Genomic DNA, 23,801 nt, shown 5'->3' on the forward strand with positions numbered 1-23,801 from the left:
TGTTAATAAATTTAGTAGAGTTCCAAGCCCAACATGATTGTTATGGCTGAAGTAACGCTCTTCTGGAGAATCTGGAGTTTAAATCTAATTAACCTACTGAGTAGAGTTGTTTTCCAGACATTGTCTTTGTTAGAAAGGAAAATGGTTGCGAATAGCTGGAAGTTTCCCATGCAGCCTTGAATAGATTTTCTAAATATTATTTGTTCATGGCATTATAAATTTATGCTGCCTAATGTACTGTAGATCAGTCAGCAAAATATTTGGGTATATCGTATACATCAATAATGATGTCAGTCTATCTGGTAGCTAAAAGAAGTCTTATAAACTTTCTGTAGGATTTCAAGAAAAAGGCCTACTAGCAGTATTAGAAGGAAAAAATTGATGCCTTTCTATTTGTTTTTGTTTGTTTATTTTGTTGTTGCTTTTGTTTGTTTTGGTGTTTTTTTGTTTTTCTTTTTTTTTAATATTAATATTTTAGAAAGTGATACAAATGAGAAACTAAAAAAAAATCTAGTTGCTTTTAAAATTTTGGTAACCTACAGGTTTAAGCAAACTAAATGACAGAATAGAATTGGTGAAAAACTGTTTAACAATGTTCAACATTTTTGGTCCCATTTTGGGTTGGACAGCAGGACTGAACACTGAGGTGTTTCAGGCCTGTTGTTGCACAACCTCAGCAGGGACTGAGCTATTCTTAAACCAGATCCATCTAATAATGAGTCTCTGAAAGCCCCTTTGCCACATTATGTCCTTAAATATAAAGCTGCATAGTAAGCAATTTGTTTACAACTATATAGAAGCTAATGTTTTCTTTACTAATACAGTCATTTCCAGGCCTGGTTTCCTTTCCACTCCCTTCTCACACCTGACCGTATGTAGGGAACTCAAGACATTGTTTTGTCTTTCCAAGATTTTAACAGAGTAATAGGAAGGTGCTCATGCAGATGCCAGTAAGTTTCTTGCAGGTGCTGAGGCATGGACAGGATATATCCATCTGGGTTTATTTGTCGAGGCTTTTCATCAGACTTGATATTATGCATTTAAAAATTATGTTTCCAAATAATTATGGTTGCATCATTTGCCTGAAGAGGAAACAGTTATAAATCTTCATTGCAGCCTTTGGATTTTTTATTTTTTTATTTTTTTACCATCAAACATGCCTTGGTGGCATGAAGATAGAGGCAAATACATTGTCATTTATGACATAAGTTGTCAAAAGACTAAAAATAGATAATTTCTTAAAGTGTATCAGCAGGGTGAAAAATAAATTTGTGTCTGTCTTGAAATGAAGTTACTTCTCACTGAATTTTTGAAAGAATTTGGCACAAGGACTAATAAAAATTCATTTTGAATATGTTAATAAGTTGAATATTTTAATATTTTAACACGATTTTAAAACAGAATGAAAATCTCAGGGGAGAAAGAAAGGATTTATGCCCCACTGTGTTGAAGACTGTGCTGTCTTTATTGTCTTCAGTGGTTTAAAGTGATTGATCTCAAGAATGTGCTTGAGGCATCCATCAACTTCAGTCTTGCCATCAGCTGGAGAAATCAACTGTATGATGTTTCCTTGAATTAATCCATTGGTTTGACTGAATTCTTGGAATATTGAGTCAGAATGAACAACTTTTCTTGCCCAAAAAGTGCAGAGGCTAGGTAAACTTCTTTCCACGTAATGTTAAGAACATTAAAATAAGCTAAATGTGGGTCTAAATATTTAATGGAAACTGGTATGAATCATTATATAAAAACAGTTGCTGGAAGTGGCTAATATCCATTATGAACAAAAAAACTTTTATTCCTCCAAAACCACTTAGAAGGAGGCTTTGTTTAGTAAGAATAGTGAATTATTTTATTATTTTTTTTTTTTTAGCAGGAAGCGAGAGGCTTTTTTTTTTTTGTTATTAGCTGAAAATGAATGCCATCTTTTTACATTCTTGTGCTGTGAGAAGCATCATAAAGAAAAAAGCTGTAGGTAAGGGCCTTGTTTAATATATGGCTATTGAACACCAAATTCTGATTTGTTTCTGTCACTTGATAAATATCACAATGGATACTACTCATCAAAATGTTAGTATTGCAGAAAAAAATAATCTTTGATGAGAAACATTTAATAAAGTATTTGTAAATATGGATATTTTACAATATTACTTGTATCCTTTTGAATTATCAAAAAGGTTCTGGGCTCTGTTGTGGAATTATTATCTAAAATGAAAAATTTTCAACTTGTAAAGATACAAAAATGTTGAAAAGTGTTTTTTTTTTTTTTTTCTTCTCCATTTGTATCAGAACAAAACTCTGATATCTTTATATCACATGCATGTTATTCTACTTCCTAAATGATCTTTAACCTTCTACAGGAATGTTTTCAAAATCAGAGTTACCAACCATAATTATTTGCTGGTAAAAGAGAGCAATTAAAACTACTTATTTGTTCCTGCACGTATAAAAAGTATAAAATGCACTAAAATGCATGTTGTTTTACTTTGTGGGATTGCTTCTAAGAGTCTAGACATGACTGAGAAGAGTAACAGATTTGTGTTGTGGTGTTTGACCAGGTGGAAGTCTCTGTTCTTCTGCAGTAAAACTGCAGTAAAATAAGAGGCATCGTGAGTAAATAATAGCAAGTTGGAGAGGGGAACTGGGTGCTGTTTTGAGAATGCTTCTTAAGCAGGGGAAAGGGAAGGCAACACCAGATAAAATTGGCTGAGTTAAAAATTGATAAAAGATGGTGCCACGTGTGTTAATGCTCCCACATAAAGAATTGTGTGTGTGTAATGGAGGTGGGGGGGAGGGGGGGGTAGGGGGCAAAAGGTTTCGTTTCTGTCATTTGATTACCACTAAATATATTACAGGAGAAGCAGTCAAATTGTAATTTCAACTCTGTGCTGTCAGTGAGAGCTGCGAACATGAAGCAGTTGCCATTCTCAGTGGAACAAGAACCAAGTAGGAACTGGAGTTTCAGCACTCTCAGGCTCGTCCTGCATTTGCTTCCTCACGCGCCACTGAAATACCAGGTGAGTGTCATAAAAGCTTGTCTTGCTAATACCTAGTCTTGGTAGGAAGCTTTGAGGCAGGAGGAAAAAAAATCATCTTCTTCTGGAAGAAGATAAATTGGGATGCTAAATTTTGCATTCTGTAATCTTCAAAGGGTAGAGTCTGTATCATACGAATTTCAGAGCTAGACGATAATCTCTTAATCTGAAGGCAGAAAACTTCTATGTAGCATAATGCACCAACTGGGGATACCACAGGGAATGCATCAAAGAACCTCATGGGAAGGCAAAGACAGAAATGAATTTGCCTCAGTGGCCACTGCTCCAAACGATAAATCAGAAGGGGGGGGGGGGGGGGGGGGGGGGGACACACAGGAAAAGAAATAGTGAGGCTTTAAAATCAGAAGAAAACATTAAAAAGACTGGAAATAACTTGGGTCTGCCTAAGGCAGCAATTAAAAACAATGAAACAAAAAATACTCAAGGATAGGTGGAGTATAACTTCACTTAACTGAGACAAATAATTACATTAATCTAGTTGCATCAGAATATTATCTATATTTTGAACATCCTTTGAAATTTTAATTTTAAATGAACAGCCTTTTCAAAATGCAGTCAGAAGAGGGTAAAAGTCATGTATGATATGTATCATATCTCTGCTTAAATCACTACTGTAAAATTAAATGACTGCAAGATCAAAATCAATACAAAAAATATCAGTGAGGAAATGGAGTAGCAGACAATAGCACATTAGTGTTAGTTATTAAACACATATATTTTTCCTAAGCCTTTGAGTAATTTAAAGATATGAACTACCCTATTATAGATAACTTATGAATTCTTACCTTGTAATCTATATACTGCAGTTGTTATTAAACATATTTGAAAAATATTATGAGTAGAGCTATAAAGAAAATTATTTCCTTATCACACAAACTTTCCTGTTCTTTAAAACTGTTGCCATCCTGTGCCAAAGAGCTCTCTCAATTTTATTGCTGAAAAGTGGATAGCTACTGCCTTTAGAATTAAAACACCCTGGAAAATGGGGTAGCTTATTTTGCATCTTGTAATGACAGGAAAAAATTTGAGCAGCTGCTCTGTAATAAACAAAATGGTCTTTCTGATATGAGTTTGGGTACCCAACATCTGAAAGAAAACTCTACAGAGTCAGCGTTGTCCTCTCTTTCCCAGAAAACACGCAGGTATACAAAGATGACTGTGTCCAGCAGACATAAAAAGTTGTCACTAAGTGTTAAGTCAATATATATCAGCCGATCCACAGTGACTATCAGTGGGGTGCTATTAGTGAGACAACTTTATCTCATTAGCCTTTTTTTTTTTTTCTCTAATGGAAAAGATACTGGTTTTGCCAGAAAATTTACATCTAGGTCCAGATACGAGTTTAAAGCTTAAACTCTTAGAACTGTTTAACAAGAAAAATGTCAACTGTTTCAAAATGACTCTAGTGAGTGACAGTAAAACCAAAAGTGTGCAGCAAATAAAAATGAATAGCTACCTTTTAAAGAAATACTTAAAATAGGAAAAAAAAGGGAAAAAAAAAAGAGAGAAGAAAAAAGAAAAACCTGGCAAATTCCTTTAAATGCCACACTCTGGTGAAAGCATAATTTCACCCTCAATTTAATTAGGCTAATCAAGATAATAGGTAATTAATTGCTTAGAACTGGATGGTAGATTGGAGAAAAGGGGGTAGAAATTTTAAAAAACTGTTTACCGCTCAAACAGTGGGTTTATTAGATCTTGTTTTAGTTCTCTAAATTGAAAATTATCCCTTTCTGCATAACTCCACCCTACACAATACCTTCCTTAATCTCGCAATTATATGTTCAAAAGAAGTTTCATTGAGCTTAATGATTCTACAGATTCATTTTCCTATATTTGTAAACTGTTTTTTGCTTGTTTGCTTGTTTGTTTTTCCCAGATCCAAAACTTTCTATTCAAATAGAGCTTTGGTGCTACTACTAGGATTATTATTCCTCCCCAGCCCCACCTCCACTTTTTAGGAAAAAAAACAAATACAGCTAAAAATGCTTATAATGAAATTGAATTTGAACTCAAATTTTTTTCTTATTAAAAAAATGTGATCAAATTAATATTTGGTCACATAAAAATATTTGATACTATGGAATAAGGCTAATATTTAATCTAAAATAAAATACTTTATAAATTACTTTTTTGAATATAATAACAGACAGATGTGCTATAGATTTTGAAAGAAAGCAGTTTTATTTCCCTTTTCCTGGATAACATTGGCATATCTATTCCCTTCCTAATATCTACCAAGTCATGAATTAGTATATCATGATGTGAGTTTGCATACCTGGTGCTCAAAGCTCATTGGAAAGTTCAACCTCTATGCAGAGAAACAATCAACTACAAATGGACTTTGCCTGTGTGAATATAATTGTATGATCAAGTCTTAAAATGTCTTTCCCTTTCTGCAAAACATAATAAAATACTTAAAACGCCTTTAATAAAGGATTGAGGTAGAGGAAAAAAAAAGGGGGGCAAGAAATCATTGTGTGGTCTTGCAAAATGGTTAAAAAGAACAGCTGAAATGAGGATGAGATTTTTTGCATTGCACAGATGTTTGTTTACCTTTGAAAACAAACAGCACTTTGTGGATTTCAATCATAAGCAAACTTGAAATTCCAGCTGAGTTTCCTCAGGAATATATGAAATGATACTGTTAGCCAACTCAGAAAAAAAGCTTGTTTTATACATATATATTTATATATATATAAAAAATATGGTTACACTAAAATGTTAGCATCGTATTGTATTGCAATTTATGATGTTGATTTTTTTTATTTTGAGAAAACATGGAGCATAAAGAGAAAAATTTTGCTTAGATATTGTTTCTTGTCAGATATAACTGGGTGCTAGACTAGCTGAGAGAGAAAATGGAATGGTAGAAAAAGGCCAAAACCAAAGTTACTTTTATAATATATCATATAACAAAGAGCGATTTAGAGATTTGCAACTTTTTTTTTTTTCTCCTAGCATATTTGAGTACCACAGTGATAGATGAAATTAGGATACAGTTAAAGCAATGCAGGTGCTGAAGTAGCTGCCTCCAGTTTCCATCACACAAAGTCCATTTTAGACTCTAAGTGGGCAAGAAGGCACAGTTCTTTTGTAGATGCGGTTCATGTTTGAAAGCCCATCATTGTGGATGTTATAGTTATCTCAGTACACATGAAATAAAATCAGATGTGTATGCTTAGCATCTGAGGATGCTAAACAGTTTGTAATCCTGTTTGTAATACTGGAAAATATAGGTGTTTGTCCACTCTTTGTTTTATGCTTACATTTAAAATATTTATGGAGGCATGTTGTTGGAACTGTGAAAATATTGAACGCAGGCATCTGGTGACAGAAAGGAAATCACAACCTGTGGAACAATCTGTCCCATTTTGTTGCAATTTATTGTAAGTGTCTCTGCATTATTCCCTGCTTATCAAAGTACCATTTTATTCACAGGGTAGAACCTAAAAGTTAAAACAGTGTCATGCCTGAGGAGCATAAGTTCTGCAGGGGTACTCAAGCTTTTTGTGGCAGAGTCTTCAGATAGCTTAACCTCTCCTAGGTTTGCTCTTTTTCCAACCCTGGCCTGTAAGCCCCACCTCTGGCTGATCTGGCACATAGTTTTGTGCAGTTGTCCATGGACATGCTCTAATTTTAAAACAGAATTTTTTAAACATGGGAATTTTTCAGTCAGGCTATTTCATTAATCCTGTTCACATTGTTGTCATGACAGTGCAATGCAGATACAGTGTGCTATGAAGAGGAGGTTACTTAGCTTGGCAAAGGGCTGGGAGCTGCCCCTAAAAGTGTGCATTGAACGATGGCCCTGAGGCAGTGGCAAGACTGAGGAGGCAACAATTCCAACTTTCTCAGCTATCATAGGTGACCCTAGGCATCTCCTGGCTTGCATACTTGGTTTCCTTCTGGAGAGCCAGGCCGAAGGGTATGAACAAAGGAACAAATAATAGATACTATCCCACTCTACCTCCCAGGACACTTCTGAATCTGGCAGATGTGAAGTGCTCCCATTTTCTGCCGTTTACACGTACCATGGAGACCAAGCTGTCCATGGTCATAGAGGAAGTCTATGATAGAAATAGGAATGTGTTGCAGGTTTTTCAGGTGAGTAGTTTGTAACTGGTTGAGAAATTCTTTGGCAGAAGGGAATATGTAGGTGCTGCAGAGGCAATACAGCCAGCTTTACATCATTGCCCAAGCTCATAGCTATGCTCTGAAAATCCCTGGCTGCCTGACTAATTCCTCTCAGAGCAATCAGAATACTCTAAATTGCTTTTTTAGGAACAGACTGACTCTTGCTGGTCTCAGATTTAGAGTTTAATCTCTCAGTAAGTTTTGTTGTACTTAAAGGTCCCCAGATAGTCAACCTATTTCTTCTGTCTCCCAGGCTTATTCTTTATTTCAGAGAACTTTTCTTTTGATAGTGTCCAATCTGATTCACTTTTTTCTGTATGTATTTATACATATCCCATTTTTTTTTCCAGCTACATGGTGTAGCATTTATTTATTTTATGGATTTTTACCCATAAAAGTCCTTAACATTTAGTATGAATAAAATGCAAACAAGTATCAGGTATAATTCCCAGTTTCTTTTACTTATTAAAAAAAAAATTAAAAATATTATGTGTGTCTTTGTTCAACAGTAGTCTTCTCAAGATTATTTTTGTGAGTGATTAATTTGGGAAAGGGTTTTTTTTTTTCATGTTTTTTGCCTAACTGTGAATCTCTCATAAATATTTATTTAAATCTTCACAGTCCCTTCTATTTAAACAACTTGTTTGCAGCCATTCTCTGCTAAGCCACAAATATCTCTGTGTGTGTGTATATATATATGCACATGTATAGATATATGCATATATATATACACACGTATAGAAAGTAGATTTCATAAAAGAATACAAATGTATTTTCTTTAAGATTATGCCATGTGAAATCATAAATTGATCTGAAAGGGCTGTTGGCAGCCTACTATTTAGCTATATTAGGTTTGTCTCCATTAGATCAAAATACAGGAGGCTGGATCTGTGTCTGAATGTCAAATTTCCATTCAGTAGCACAGAGACAGAAAGTCTGTATGAGTAAACATGCCCATCAAAGATGAGATTATTAAACTAACAAAATAATAACAACAAAAAAGAAACAGCATAAAAATGTCCTCTCTTAATTGCATTTAATGTCAAATCATCATGGTATTAATGGAGCAGATTATATCAGTGACTTCTTTCCCTATGTTGTTTAGCTATTTAGCTATCTTGCTGAGTAATGGTTAAATACCATCATAGATCATAGTTCTCAAAAGGACTTTCATTTATTAAAACTAGGAGAAAATATAGTTTTTATTCTTGTCAAGGTCCACGTCAGCTCCAGAATGTAAAATATGCTCTGCTACAGACTGCCCTCTCCATTTCTTCTTTTTTTCCACTGAATAGAGATATAGTTTTTCCTGATATAACCAATTTTCAAAAGATAACAATCTATTTTGTTTAATTTCTCCTGTGTGTAACTCTTTCAAAAACCAGTCTAGATCATTTTAGGATAAGATTTAATCCCAGTAACAAGGTAGATGGGATGAACCAGGAGTTTAGGGAAGGTTGAGAAAGGTGTCAGAGAAAGAAAAAGAAGGGATAGGATTCTGCCTGCAGAACAGTGAGAAAGAATAAAAACTCCAACTTAGGTATTCTGAGTTCCATTCACCTTCTTAATGACAGCTGGTTGTTTTGGACATAGGTTTCGTACAGTAGGATAGTGAAGAAAGAATGATTTCCCTGATGGCAACAGCTGGTAATTGTTCCTAGATGATGGGATGTGCAGCAGTTTCTTCTACACTAACAACTTAAAACAACTATATTGCATCTACTGTTTCTGCTTTTTTAATTGCCATTTATGATGCTAGGCATAATTAACACCTTTTTCAATCTAGTTTGCCTAACTTATTAAAACTTTTTCTTCCCTTTCAATTGCGTAGTTTTTTTTAATCGCTTTTTCTTTTTAATTTAGTTCTCTTCCTTTAGCATCTTTATGTCTGCCTTTCCTGATGTACTTTGAGCATATGCTTTCATTCTTTCCTACAACCACTTTCTTTGTCTAACTTGTGTGGATACAGAGCAATTTTGAAACAATTTCAAGCTTGTCTTGATTTTTGCATGCAGTTTTTTCCATTTATAAACCTTTTTCTATGCAAATCAAGTATTTAGGTGCTATGGATTAGGTTCACACAAAGGACAATGACAATGAAACAGCATTAGAAAATTTAATTTTAAGTGCACAAGTGTTTTATAAAATTTATTTTTGGTGCCCTTATTCCTCTATCTTATGCTTTTTCATTCTGTTCATTTATTTATTTTCTAGCTGTAGTGCTAATTCTAGAAAATGACGGAAAAGCGAAATAGAATTTAGAGATTAAGATGTCATGTGTGGCCGTGTCAAAAGCCTTACAGAAGTCCAAGTAGGTGACATCAGTCGTTGATTAAGCTAAATGTGTAATTTTTTTTTCTTCATTTCCTAAAGAGGTCCTTAAGGACCTAGGGTTTGATTTAAGACACAAGAGGTAAAATAGCCTGCCCTGTTCTCAATTGACAGAATAAGTGATTTTGTAAATTGAACCTGGAAATAATGAGTTGTTTTGTGCCATTCAGCCTTTCTTTTCAAGACTGAGTCACAAAAATCCCATAATCTAGCAGTACAGATCTGCTGATTCAGTGCACAATTAAAGCCCTTCAGAATGGTGAGTGGTACTTTTCCTTCTTTTTTTCTTCTTACAAAGTATAATACTGGGTAAATTATAATAATAATAATAGTAGTAAATTCTGTGATCTTAGTCTCAAGGCGCTGATTTTCTTCACCTAAAATACTGTAATGATAAGCATCCTTATAAGAAAGTAACCACTTATTTCTGCCCTAACAAACTAAGAGGTTTCATAGTCCAGAACACTTCCATATGGTGACCTACATAACTTATATCTGTTAAATTGCTATTCCTGACATAGTTTTAGCCTAGGCCAGTTACCATTTTCACAAATTGTGGCTATTACATAGGCTGGATTTTGTGGCCAAGGACCACTAAGAGTAATGTGCTTGGATTTTTGTTTCAGAGTATAAGTTAATGTGATGGATAGAGACAATTAGAATCTCCTTGTTTCCTTTCCCGCCTTATTTACAGCAATTTAAAGCTACCACCTAAATGCAAGCAGATCTTACAGAGATAATAAAAGTCTTCTTGATACTGGAATTCTCTCTGTCTTAAGAGCAGACATGGACAAAGTCAAACTATGGCCAAAGCACTAAATGAAATACAACTACCAGGACACGTAAAAGATAATAAATAATTCTGTGAGTGCATTAGCAGTAAAAGACAAACTAAGGAAAGTGTTGATCTGCTGTTTAGTGGCCCAGTAAAGTTCTCTGAATGATGACAACAAAACTAATATATATTTTCTCATTCAGTTTTCTCCAAATAACACGGTTGAGCATTTGTAATATGAGTAGTACAATTAGTATCAACAAGTATTCTGTATCAGACTAAAGAGAGATGGATTCATATACTTGAATAAATTGTGTGCTGAATGGACTAAATCAGATAAATTTGATTCAACGATTTTCAAAACATCATTGAAACTGTCTCAGAGGTTGTCTATTTATCAGTCAAAGATAACAGGAAAGGTTCCAGAAAAATGGAAAAAGTATCTCTTTCCTTTAAAGGAATCTTTTGCTTTTGAAAGGAACAGCAAGAAAATTTTAGTCCTGTCAAAACTTAATTTATGAAAGCAAATGAACTCTTTGCCAGCACCTGTGAAAACAAACACAGGGTTATAAGTAGGAGCTGACAAGGAAAAACAAGATATCAAATTAAAACTATCTCATTATCTTTTAAGAGAAGGTAATGGGGACATATATATGTGAATACGTATCTTATGAGCGAATTTATGTATATATGTATTTATTTACTTTACCATGTCTTGGTAAAGAGCTCTCCCAAGAAAAGATATGCCATGAATTTTCAGACAAAGCACTGAAATGAATCTTTATCGCTTCTGTTTGGAGTGATCCCATTCTGCTTCCTCCAGCAAATATCTCCTTTCACTGTATGTGTCTATGTTTTTGTTGTTGTTCATTGGTTTGTTTTGGGTTTTGTTTTATTTTTGGTAGATGATTCATACAAAGTATTGTAGAAAACAAATATTTTAAAATAGTCATAATTCTAGGCACCCAAGATTATTAACTTGCTTTATAATGGTGCTTAAGAAATATGTAATATTCATTTGTGAAATACACTTAGATATTTCTTCAAAATTGTCACTAAAGAAAACTTTATAAAGACAGGTATCCATTATTCTAACAGTCAAGGCTTAGGAAAAACATGTTGTTCATAATTAAATGCAAAGTGTTAGCAATAGTCCGTTTACTTGCTTAATGATATGTGAGCTTTCATGTAAGTGCACTAATGTGAAGGTCTTTACACCCCACTTTGATGAACACCAAGATTTTAGTCACCAGACTGAATTTTTGTTGAGGATGAAGTAATTTTGTAAATGTAAATGTCCTCTTGGTAAAATAATAATCATATGAAAAAAAAGAATGTTACACAGTTTCTCATTAAAAGTCTCAGAACCAAGATTTTAAATTGATCTGTAATCAGTCCATAATCCTGTAGATCCTGGTGCCCTTTCCTCTCCCTGCATTAGTAGAAGACTAAACTTGTATTTTCAGTTAATGTAATCTCTAAGAGCTGTTATTAAACAGCCACTTTGCATATGGAAATTTTAAATCCTTAAAATGCTGATAATTGACTTCTTGCTATAAGGAATGAGATGACTTGTCTCCTTATGTGGTGGGAATCTCCTTATGTTATGGTCTTAAAGGCTAGGAGTTACATTTTAATCCTGTTTATGCTAACTGAGTTCTATCTGATTTTAGATTACTGGGTCTAAAAAAGGTAGATATTGTCTTGTTTAGGAAATGGAATAGGATAATTACAAGGTTTTCTTTCAGTCTTTACTAAAAACAACCGTTGTCAGAATTCTTGAAAATCAGCTATTGGAATACTCCAGAAGATGAGGACTTAGCTTTTCTTCAATACCCTCTTCTTAAACTAGTAAAGAGAAATAAGCTTTGATTCTTTGAAGGACTCTTTTGGTAGATGCATATATATTTTGTTTTAAATGTATACATAATAATTTTACACTAAGTAAATTTCAAAGACATATTTTATAACTCTTTTAGGAAATAGTCCCACCATTGACATTTTTATTGTAGTTGTATAACTTCAGATGAAAAAAAAAAAATCCATACTGTCATTGAATCCAGTATCATTTGGTCATTACGTTTACATCTGAAAATTAAGTAAATAGCTTTCTTCCAATGCTGACTCAAAGTATTCAATCAGCTATTTACATCTGATTTTTATGGAAAAAAGTAAAATCTGAATCTCAGCACAAAGATAGCAGGTCAGGTTGGATGGGGCCCTGGGCAATCTGATCTCAGGGGTGGCATTCCTGCCCATAGCAGGGTGGTTGGAACTAGATGATCTCTAAGGTTTGTTCCAACCCAGACCATTCTATGATTCTTATTACTGAGAGATACTTTCATATTTTCTATTCTTAATAATTATATTATCAGATGTAGGGTATAAATATCAATTGCTGATAGATTTCTAAAAGGTGCTTCTGAAGAGACCAAGATGTCTAGTCAATTACTCAGGTGCAATTTGTTGCATGTATAAATCCTATTTTTCTAGTGGTTACCATGAGCTAACGTTCTAACTATAGAATTGCAATTATTTAAAATTTAAATTAAAAAATGGGGGTTAAAACTAAAGATTGTGGGTTTTTTTGTTTGGTTGGTTTTTAGTTCAACTACTGTCATGATCATATGCATGGCTCTTCAGGTGGAGCCATAGAACAATGCTGTGGTAGGAGTATTATGTCCCTGACTATGCTTTCATGACAAATTATCCTTCTTGAGATAAGTAACATAAGATGAAATTGTATGAGATAATTTTACAACAATGAATTAAATGGTAATTTGAGGAATTTATTTACAACACTGGAAGAAGAATGAATAAGGAAACATAAAAAGGAGAAAGAAGTTTAGATAGGTTTTTGCTAAACACACAAGCAAATATTTTGAAACAAAACTACCAGCTTATGCTTACGTAATGTAAAAGGATCTTGAAGAAATATAATGCAGATGGCAAAATTAAAGTGTCACGATAATGAATATAATTTTTCCCTAGTCGTTTGATGTTTGTTCTACCAAGGATGGACCACCATAACTAGTAAGAAAAGATCCTTTCTAAATTTAATAAGATGGTAAAAAAAAAATGATGGAATACTTGTTCTAAATGTTAGTGTTTGGGAAAGAATATACCAACAAACTGTCTGGTTCTGAAAGAACAATCAACAGTGTAACCTGCTGCCTTGACAATATTATTAATGTCTTGGCAGGCTGTGTAATACCACTTCAGATATTGTTTTTCAAATGTCTTTCTCTGACATTTTTAAAATTAAGCTGCAAAATAATCTTTTAGTTGCTGCTAATTACAGATGAAACAATTTCTTTAATTGATTACCTCTTCTGCCACAGAAAAAAATTCTATCAATAAATCCAAAACTCCAGTAAAAAGCAAAACTCAAAATATATAATTGATTGTTGGCTAGCTAGTCTTGTTTTGAAAATGAAATGATCTTTAAAAGGTCTTCAAAATAGAAACCGAAATTAAAGCATAGAATTTAGTGTATAGGCCAACATGACACACTCTATTATGTATTTACAAGTCTCTACAGTAGTCTTGAAATTGCGCATGCAGTTGTTGAGGTTTTTGTTTTGCACTCTCATTCTTAACTGTCTTCACTTTCCACAGCTTTTTTCACATAGTGCCTGATCTGTAGTTTAAAATATGGAATTATCTTTCATAATGTATGAAATTAGAAATAAACAAAAAATTTTATGCTAGTTTAACTGGTATCCTTTTCCTGCTTTCTTGATGAGTGGTCCTTCTTGCTATCAAAGCACAGTAAAGGAATTGAAAAGCCTAAATGGCTCTTAAGAGAACACATTTTAGGGAACAGAAGTGGTAAGGAAAATGAGATCATTCTTGAGACTTTCTTAATCCTCTTCTGTAATCCAACCACACAGTCGCTACTAACCATCCTAAAGAGGAGAGACCTGACCTGTCTTAGCAAGATAGTTTATATCAGTAACAATACTATTTAAGCTGTACATATAGTCACGTGATGGAAAAGACACATTTAGACCTATGTCTTAAGCAGCTCCATTTAGGCTATTTAGCCATTACATAATTTTATTTTACTTATGCATTTATGTACACAAGACCTTAGAAAGTACTCATAGAATCATAGAGTGGTTTGGGTTAATAATTTGAGTAATTAGTTTTGCTCATTTGCATTTCTGTTTGAATCCCATTCTTATTTTTCAGATCTCTCTCTTGCTACTTAGGGGACCTGTATAATTTTCTTTATTTTTTTAACAAAATATAGACAGATCCAAGTAGTTTGCTTGGCATGAGAATTGAATAATGTATACATGATGGTAGTACCTTTATTTTTTTATGTTGAGAAATGAGGAATTATATTTTTGATATGGTAGTACATATTTTGCTTGCTAGAATAAATTTTGGCTAACAAGTGCAAAATTAAGTTATAATGCTATAATCATGCTAAGAAAATGTTTATGGATGAAATTGAACACAAGCATAGCTGAGTGATTTTTTTGTTACCAGTAAGAATTAGATGTGTATCATACTTCAAAAAGCTGATAATCAAGGGTAAAAGGCAGAAGTAAGGTAATATTCTCTTCAGTGTATACTGTTAGTTCATATAGGGAATCCTCCTACTTCAGCAGTGTCACTAATGTAGGTCCTAATCTTAGGTACAGAACTGTTAGTGGGCACACATCATGAACGAAAGTTATTTCAAGGATGAAAATTGCATTTTAAGTGTTTCCTGGTGTTGGATTTGTGCCTGGCTCACTGACTTGACTGACTTCACCCAATTTCAAATCTGGATTCTTATTCTGCCAGACCCAAGTTCATGACTTCTATTTTATAACATTTCTAGTAAGCCTGTTTTTTTCCTGCTTGGGGTACTGCTTACTATACAAGAATCTGTGTTTACTTTAAGTGCAAAAAATTCGTAAAGAATGAATCATAGTAATGAACTTCATGTGTTTTTTCTTTTCTTTTTCCATGGTACTGTAATTATCAGACTAGGCTTTTGTGAGGCTTCAAAGGTGACACATGCAGGTTCTATATCCGAAAGAAACAGTCTTTTTCTGAATTGTTTTTTGGGGCTGGGGAATAGGAGAATGAAGGGGAAAGAAAGCTGGTTTTAATATTTTTTATATACCTCAAAAGGGAGTACAGGAGTACAGGCCTCTCCTCATGCAGCATCGCTGTCATAGACTCAGCACAAATATTTACACAGTCATGCTGATTTTGCTTGGAGAATAAATGTGGTGTGGACATTTGTTTTCTAAGCTGTGTGATCTACTCTGTCTGGAGCTAGCAAAGTGCGAGGAATCAATATTAGGCTTGATCCTTAATTATTATATGCTGTAAAGTTCTAAAGCAAGTAGGAAAAAATCAAACAAACAAACAAAAAAAATGCTGTTGGCTTTTGAAGGTGGTAGAACCATAGCAAGGATTGTAAATACCAGACACATTTGAGGAATATCTTTGAGGCTTCTCTGTTAAACATCTGCTTCTTTTCAAAGCCTTGCCTGGACTTTAAACAACACAAATACAGTATCATAACTGTATTTTTCATTTATTGTCCTACAAATAGTTTGTTACCTTGTAAAAAATATAGTGAGATATTCTTTTTAGAATAAAGTATTTTGTCTTTTTACATTACTCGTAAATTAGCTGCAACTGAAAGGATGCTGATGACCCTTTCTACTTTCCTTTATTGTCGTGAGTCAGAAAAGTCTACAATTCAATAACACAAAATATCTGATACTAGTCATGAGCTCATGAAAACTCCTCTAGCAGATACAGCCATCAGTAAGACTGTTCAGTATCACTCCATGTCACAAGAAAAAGATTTTTCAATGTCCTGTGATATTTACTAGGTAACAAAAATTGGTGATGAACTGTAATTGTTCCTGCTTCAGAGAAACCCTTGTTGAAAAATACTTTGTTAATAGAATACTATGTGGCATGAGTGAACTTTAATTCTTCTTTTTGATGGAGCTTCAGGAGTCTGAGTGAATGTGCTGCGATTGTGAAATAAAAATTTCTAAATATTTCATTTGTCATTGTCATAAAAGCTTAAAAGTCAGATGACTGAAAAGCTCTTAGTATTATACTTGTTTCTATATTTATCTTCTCATTGCAACAGCACTGTCTCCTCTCTGTCTCCTCTTTGTCTCCAAAAAGTCTGCCAGCTTCAAGGCTCTCTTCATCGTTGTCTAGGGTTCATTACTTTTCAGGTCACATCTGAAAATCTTGCATAACTTTAATTTCTCTCTTCTTACACAAGCAATTATTATTTTATCCAGAAAATTATATTAAAAAACCACTAAGGTGACTAAGTCAAGCACTCATATTAAAAAATGTTAAAATTAAAGTTGCCCATACAACCTCCATTTGGATCCCTTGGGCATACGCATTATAATGGTCTTCAATTACATCATCACAGATTTTTTATTTTTTATTTTTTTGAAAGGGATCCCTGACTCATTCTGTCAGGGATTAACATCTTCCTTAATGAGGAATAGACAGCATTTTGTTCTCTTGCCCTTGTTCAGCGTGTGGACATGCCTTATTGACTTCAAACTATTCAGACCACACTCTTTAAGCAGAAATTATTGATTTTTCTATGCTATTTTTTAAATGGAACTCATTAATATAGTGTCAGGCTTTACTTTATATTCACAAAATCCTCATTAGGTTAAGGGATTTTATTATCTCCATTTTACAGATGGGTAATGGCCATGTAGAGAAATTAAGCTTAAATGTACTCGCTAACTTTGGGTGCCCAATTTTGGGTGTCTGTAACGTCTTGTTCTTCAGTGTGTTTAAATCTATACACATTCAGGCTATGGGCTCTACTAAATTTTATTTCTTTTAAATACTCAGGAATTTGGCTCAGGATCTGTAGTGGGAAAAAATAGAAAACAAAGATTTAAGAACTAGCAAAGGAAAGCCTTTAAAAATTAATTATAAAATTTGGAATAAAACATTTCCACAGGGCCTCTAAGGAAAATGCTAACATCTAATCCAGATCTGTAGTGCATCTAGAGTTACCTCATTTTTGTTTCTGAAGCTCCTTCTTCCATTCACTGCATATTCAGCAAAAAATAAACATTGTATAAGGAAAATAAATAATTATACTATGTTAGTATGTTGACTGTAAAGGTCTTGAATATAAGAGTGATTTCCAGAAATAAAAAAAGGAACATTAAGTGATGACAGCAAGTAGCTTAATAACAGGCATGTACAATGTTATTGCAGTTTAATAGTAGACATCATCTCAATTTTTCTCTTGCTTTAATTTTGAAATGTTGATTTTGTATCAAATTTTAAATAAGATCATAATTACGGATGGTATGGAAGGGTTTATGATATTTGTATTTATTGATTACATTAATATCAAATAATCTGTATGTGTGTGTGTATACATTTTTGACACATTTTGAAACAAGGAACAGAAAAGCATCCCACCATGTCTCATAACCACTACCCAGCTCATCAACAGTACTGGAGTCTTTTATTTCCCAGCAGAGACGTGTGGCCTTTGAACTAGCAGAACAGAATGCAGTGCCAGGTGATTTCATCCTCTGGGGAGGGGGGGGGTGGGTTGTATATTGCTACTCAGGCGGTTGTGAGCAATCCTTGTTGTTGGAAGAATTCATACATCCTCACTGCTGACGGAGGACAAAGGAGGATAAGGTTTCACTGGAGGATCTGGGGGGATTCTAACCTTAATCAGAAGGTTAAAGGTACCATGTAGTGACTTTGCCAGTCCCCTCATCTGAATATCAGCTTCATCCCCCCACAGCCTGCCTCACTAGCTCCCTGCTTGATTCTTTTATCATTCGCAGGATTTTGTCCCATAGCTCCCATCCAGATTTGTGTTCCCCTCCATGATCATAATTTTTATTCTCTATATTTGAGCTGGTTAACATTTTTTTTCGTGATGACAGAGGACAGTGACATTACAAGCACAAGAAGGGCCTTTTATCACCTTGCTATGGGTGCATTTAAAAATATTAAATGTTTCTTTCAGTAAGATTATTGTATTGATAACCTTGTCAAATGGGATACTAAGACAAAAGGGTGAAGTCATAGACATAGTATACAGAGACACAGACCTGACCAGCAAAACAAACCTAACAGAGACAAAAACAGGAAACAAACCTTGTCAGTCATAGTAATTGATGGTCTATTAAGAAAATGTAGGCAAACCAGGACTTCGACAATGATTAGGATGCAAACCTGAGTGTTCGAGATGGTGGTGGTGGGGGTCAGTGGGATTATGCAAACTGATGAGGGAATGTGCAGGGAAAGGGAATTGCTGGGGGAGCAAAGGAGGAACAGACGGGGATAAAAGGGACCAGTTTTGTGTAAAATGTGCCAGTCAGTGCACTTTTCTGACCAAGCCCTGTACCTGATAACTGCAATCTGTCTTATATTATTGTTGAATCCTTTCTTAACTATCTGTCTGCATAATCTTATCCTGTGTGTAAATGCTGAAAGGTCTGAGTGCCAACCAGCAGAGTCAACTGGCTTGAGTGGGTATGAGGCCAGCTACTGGATACGTGCTCAGCCTCAGTGCTGGCTGAACCTATAAACAAGGAAGCAGCAGCTGCCGCATCTCTCAGCCAGGACAAGGCCCCTGGTCCTCAGGCACCAGGCTGGGCTCTGGTGACTATGCAGAAGGGGTACTTGGGCTGCAGCTGACTGAGGAGGCATCTGCTTGTAATATCCTTTACAGAAAGCTTATCGTTTGGCAGGAGTACTTCTGAAGAGTAGATTGGACAGAGGGATATAATTTTGAACTATTATAGGAGTAACCCTACCTACTCCTTGGTGCAAGTATTATGAAAAGTTTCTCTTTGGTGCAGGGCTAATGATTCCAATTATTAATATGAAAGCTTTTTTGTATTATATATTTTCTGGGTTACAATGCTTATACCTGATAATCTTTAGAAATATTGTGTGATTGTGAACAAAATGATGAGAAATCGCAAGACAAATGAATATGTCATATTCTTTATCTTATTTATATGTTGTTTGGTTCAAAATCCTATTTAAGATCATAACATGACTGGGAAAAATTATACTGCACTTATCCAGGCATGGATGGAATTCAAATTTGTAAACATCCGTTCTTGCAAGGTTGTGCAGGATTATATATAATGTTCTTTACTGTATGTAGCTGCAGTGGAAAAAGATAGTAACATCACTTCCTCTTGACTATTGAAAACAACAGGGAAACACTATTTCCTACATGCTTTCATATGTAGAGTTTTTCCCCAGTGTAACACTTGCTCAAAATATTATGGTTTAATGTCATTTGTTTTTTGTTTGTTTGTTTGTTTTTCAATAAGCAGTAAAAATGATCTCTACAGTAACTGGTAGCTCAGGCACTAAGGTTATTTGAGAAAATTGAATTGAGCTGGGGAGAAACTGTGGTTGTAGTGTGTATGAAGTGTGTAGTGCCTGCAAACAAACAGAAAAAGATGCATATTCCCTCAGCAATAGCTACTTCCAGAGAGCAGAGAATGTCAATAAGTAGGCGTATGAGATGGCTATAGCAAATAGTGCAGACAGAGGAGGAGAACCAGATGTTGCAACGCTGTGACACTGCATAGAAGACCAATGTGTTACATTAAAATAAGCAGTTTCCCTTCTACATCTGGCCATGCACAGCACAGGGTACAGTTGGAATTTATAATGCTATAGCATCTGTTTCTGTGTAAGGCTTTCATTTTATTTTTCAGACAATTATAATCTCTCTCATTCTCTCTCTCTCTCTCTCTCTCTCTCGATAACTCAGATTTGCTTGACAGAAGAAAAAAAGGCTGCAGTGTTGTCAGGATCTCTAACTACAATCCTCTGGCAATGAAAGAGACCCCAGAAATTATGTATAGTACGCTGCAGTGAAAACATTAAAAGCCTCACTTTCCTACCTGCTGCACCCCAGTCATTTTCTCTTCTTGACACAAGATGGAGAAAAGGGGACAACCAGTAGTCAGAAAGGTAAAAGAAACACATTTCTTTTAAAGTTGGAACAAGTCACAAAATAATGGACATTTTTCAGAGCTGAAGCTTGTTGCTTTGGTTATATTTTTGAACTTCAGGGCATATAAAACTCTTAAAGAAATGCAAACTAAAGTTGTTTTGTGCAGAAATCTTGTCTTTTCCAAAACTCTTTTTCCTTGCTAAGATTTGAAAGAAGTCATAAATTTATAGTCGCATTCCTCAACTATATATATCTATATATCTATGTATTTGCTCTCCTTGAAAAAGATCAGGAGGTTAACGTATTGACAGATAGTCGGGAAATTAAAAATTATGAATACACTTTAATACAGTTTTCATGCCTGCAGGTTTGACCACAATGAATAAACCGTGACGTTTGTTTAGTTTTCTGTGGTTTCCAATAGTCCTTCCAGGCTATGGCAGCTTAGTCTTTTTAATAATTTTATTTTGCCTTTGGAGAAAAGCCTGCTGCATATACTGAGTCCACAAAAGAATGTACAGATATTAAAAGGGGAAAAGGGATTTATATCTGTGTATTAGATTGATCTAATTGCATTATAGAATCAAATAAAATCACTTCTCTGGAAACCAGACCGCTAAATTTCATGCATAACTGTATATCCATTTTGCAAAAATAAACCAATTATGTCATTGGTATATTCACATAGAATGTGATTGAAGGCCCAGCCTTTTAGTAAACACACACATTCTATTGAAAGGTACAAGCTTTTTGCTTCTTAATACCAGGTTGGCTGTACACACCAGTAATTTTCTACATTCCTCCCTCTTCAAATCCTGTGGATGCAATTTTTCTATCACCTTCTTTTTCAGGGAATCCTTGCAGCCTTTCCTACCCATCTCCTTTGCTGACAATTTACTCAGTTTCTCCAGAGTATCAGATACAACCTTACTCTTCGCTTCATCTGTAGTTCTCCCGTCTCAACTCAATTTTTCAGTGATTCTCTCTTTTACCTGCAACTTTTTGAAGTACACATTTTGTTCTGCTAATCCTGTAAGGCCTCAATTTATCTGTAATCCTGAACATTTTTTCACCATTATTTCTTTGTTCTTCCTTCTTACACGTTCCTCTTTCCGGCTAGTAGAGGAATTAACCTAAAAAACATTGTGGTGTGAAACCTGAATGTGCAATGCATGGCCTCTGCTTCACTGTGCTGCAGAATACAGCGAAAAACTCCAAGGTCAAATGATCAGTGGAGCAAGTATAGGTGAGAGAAGATATACAGTCCTTCCTGCATAAAAAAGTCTAGGGTTTGCTTGTAGACCAGTTCAAGTTGCACAAAGCATCAGAATGGCAAATAGCCCAAAGTAATTTTGTTTCTCTTATCTTGGTAGTGAATGTTTTCCAAAGAGGATAATACTCTCCGTCAACAACACAACAGTAACTTTTAATGTCTACATCAGCTGTGTGATCTTTTGTTCTTTTGCTGGAACAGTAATCCATTACATTTTTACTGTCTTAAACAATATGTTTACTTCCATCCTCCAGCTATCCTTTCTCATTTTGTCAGGTAGGACAGGAAAACATTAAAAAACAAAACAGAAAAGAAGTAATTAACTCTGTCTAAGATAGGCTATTTTCTCACATTTACTGCAGAGACATGTTACAAACTAAAGAATTAATCCTCAGCTGCAAAAGTATTCTTCTACCTTTCACAATTTCTACAGATTTGCTTCTTATCCCCTTTCAGCAATACACTTAGTTGTTTTTGCTGAGACAGTAATATTAAAGCTGAAATTAGTCTTGAAAAAAAATTAGACTGTAGGCCAAGTGGAAGAAAACTGATTGAAATCAGCTCAGAGCAGGAGAGGTTTCAAGCTGATGGTCTGTGTTCATTCCAGTAAGTCGATGTGGTTCAGCAAATGACTAGAGCTGTATCAAAGAGTAAGAAGTCAGAAACATGAGGGAACCAGGAAAATGCCAAGGATGAAACAAAACTGGAACAGAAAATGTGGTGTGTGTGTTGAGTAGGTGAAGGAGAAAGAGACATTTGAGAGTCTGAATGATTAATAATTAAAAGGCGTGAAAACAACCTTAGGAAAGAGATGTTGTGATTCTAAGAGTTCAGTGCTATACTAAATGTTACAGATGAACACTGGGGAAAAGGCTATGCCCTCAGGAATCTGAACAACACTATACAGCTGGTAATTTTATGACCTCTCTCTCACTGAGTAAGAAGGATTATCTTTGCTAAAGTAAGTTTATCCCTTAGTCTTGACTCCTAAAAGATTTATATAGAAATAAAAATAAATAAATTAATTAATTAAAAAACCTCTGCAACAACCATCCTGAAAATGGATTACTGGACAAGCAACAAGGACATGTCATTTAATCACCATTTAGTAAATGAAATGTTAGTGTCATCAACTAGGAAGCACTGTTGAACTGAACTTATTTTCAGGCAGAGAAAACAAGTTTTCTGAAGATGCCCAATTGTAAGCACAATAGTAGACTTTAGGATTACGTATCTTTACCAGAAAACCTTACATATATAAACTACATCTTAATAAGATAAAACAAGAGAATACACCAGAAAATATTTGTTCTAACTGCACTAAAGGCACTAATTTAGACTGCAGTAATTTAATATATGGTTTAGTCATAGAACTAGTTTAGACTGCTGTTGACTACGTAATGCTGTAATTTACTGTTCAGCTCACTTCCCTTTGGTCTACATAGGATATGAACAATGTCTGAAAACTGATTTTCTAACATATGGTTATAATAAATTTTAATTGTCAGTGTATTTTTTATTGTCAAAACAAAACTGAGGAATATATTCATTAATGAAGCCTCTGAAAAAATGCTAGTATTAGGGACCATTGTCCAGGAATGGGTTATGAAAAGTTATCCATTGTAGTCATCATTCTGAACTCAGTAACTTTCTATAACTGAAATATGATATCAATGCTACATTAATGTAAGTAGTCCATGTCATCACATATAAGGAAGCAGCTATAAAATTATTTCAGAATTCCTAGGGCCTCTGAATTTTACTAGCTGAGTTGGAAGATTTGGTCAGCTTATGTATTTTTTCTAATTTTTCTATAACCTTTCACTTCCCATGAGACATTTTTCACCTAAAGAACCCCAGGTGAAAGTCAGCATAGGATTGGGTCTGGCTTGCAACCCCAAAAAACCACATCCTTCTTAGAAAACAGATGGTCATTGTCATGGGTACTTGTTCCCCACTACCTTTTGCGCAGAAACTACAAAAGTATCAAGATCAGATACATCTTTGATAGTGCCAGACACAGTGTTCCTCCAGTTTCTCTATAATTAACCAATCTAAGATTTTCAGAGAATAGTAAGAATTTCCAAATGACCAGAAATTGGGAGTGACTGTGGCTCTGAATCTAGAACATTAATGAGAATGTTAGGCCAAGTTCTTGTTCTGGATAAAATGGCTTTATGTAGTACCAATCAAAGGTGTCAGTTATTTTGCTTTACACTACTAGAGTATCTGACTTAAAGAGGATATGGAAAAGTCAGTTCTAGT

The 23,801-nt window shown here is 34.5% G+C and overlaps 2 protein-coding genes across 3 annotated transcripts in view; one reads left to right on the forward strand and one right to left on the reverse strand.

Moving 5' to 3' along the window:
- Positions 1-23,801, reverse strand: part of LOC308194886 (uncharacterized protein) — a 705,306-nt gene that overhangs the window by 384,030 nt on the left and 297,475 nt on the right. The window lies entirely within an intron of this gene.
- The window catches only part of LOC308194888 (uncharacterized protein), a 48,871-nt gene that overhangs the window by 13,516 nt on the left and 11,554 nt on the right, over positions 1-23,801 (forward strand). For both annotated transcript variants that reach the window (XM_080591438.1, XM_080591437.1), the window contains exons 4-5: positions 2,856-3,017; positions 20,078-20,280. In XM_080591438.1, coding sequence (XP_080447564.1) covers positions 2,856-3,017; positions 20,078-20,146 — 231 coding nt within the window. In that variant the 3' untranslated portion in view covers positions 20,147-20,280. The remainder of the gene's footprint in view (positions 1-2,855; positions 3,018-20,077; positions 20,281-23,801) is intronic.

Source organism: Anser brachyrhynchus (assembly GCF_964034855.1).
Source record: "Anser brachyrhynchus genome assembly, chromosome: 4".
Classification (NCBI taxonomy): Eukaryota; Metazoa; Chordata; class Aves; order Anseriformes; family Anatidae; genus Anser; species Anser brachyrhynchus.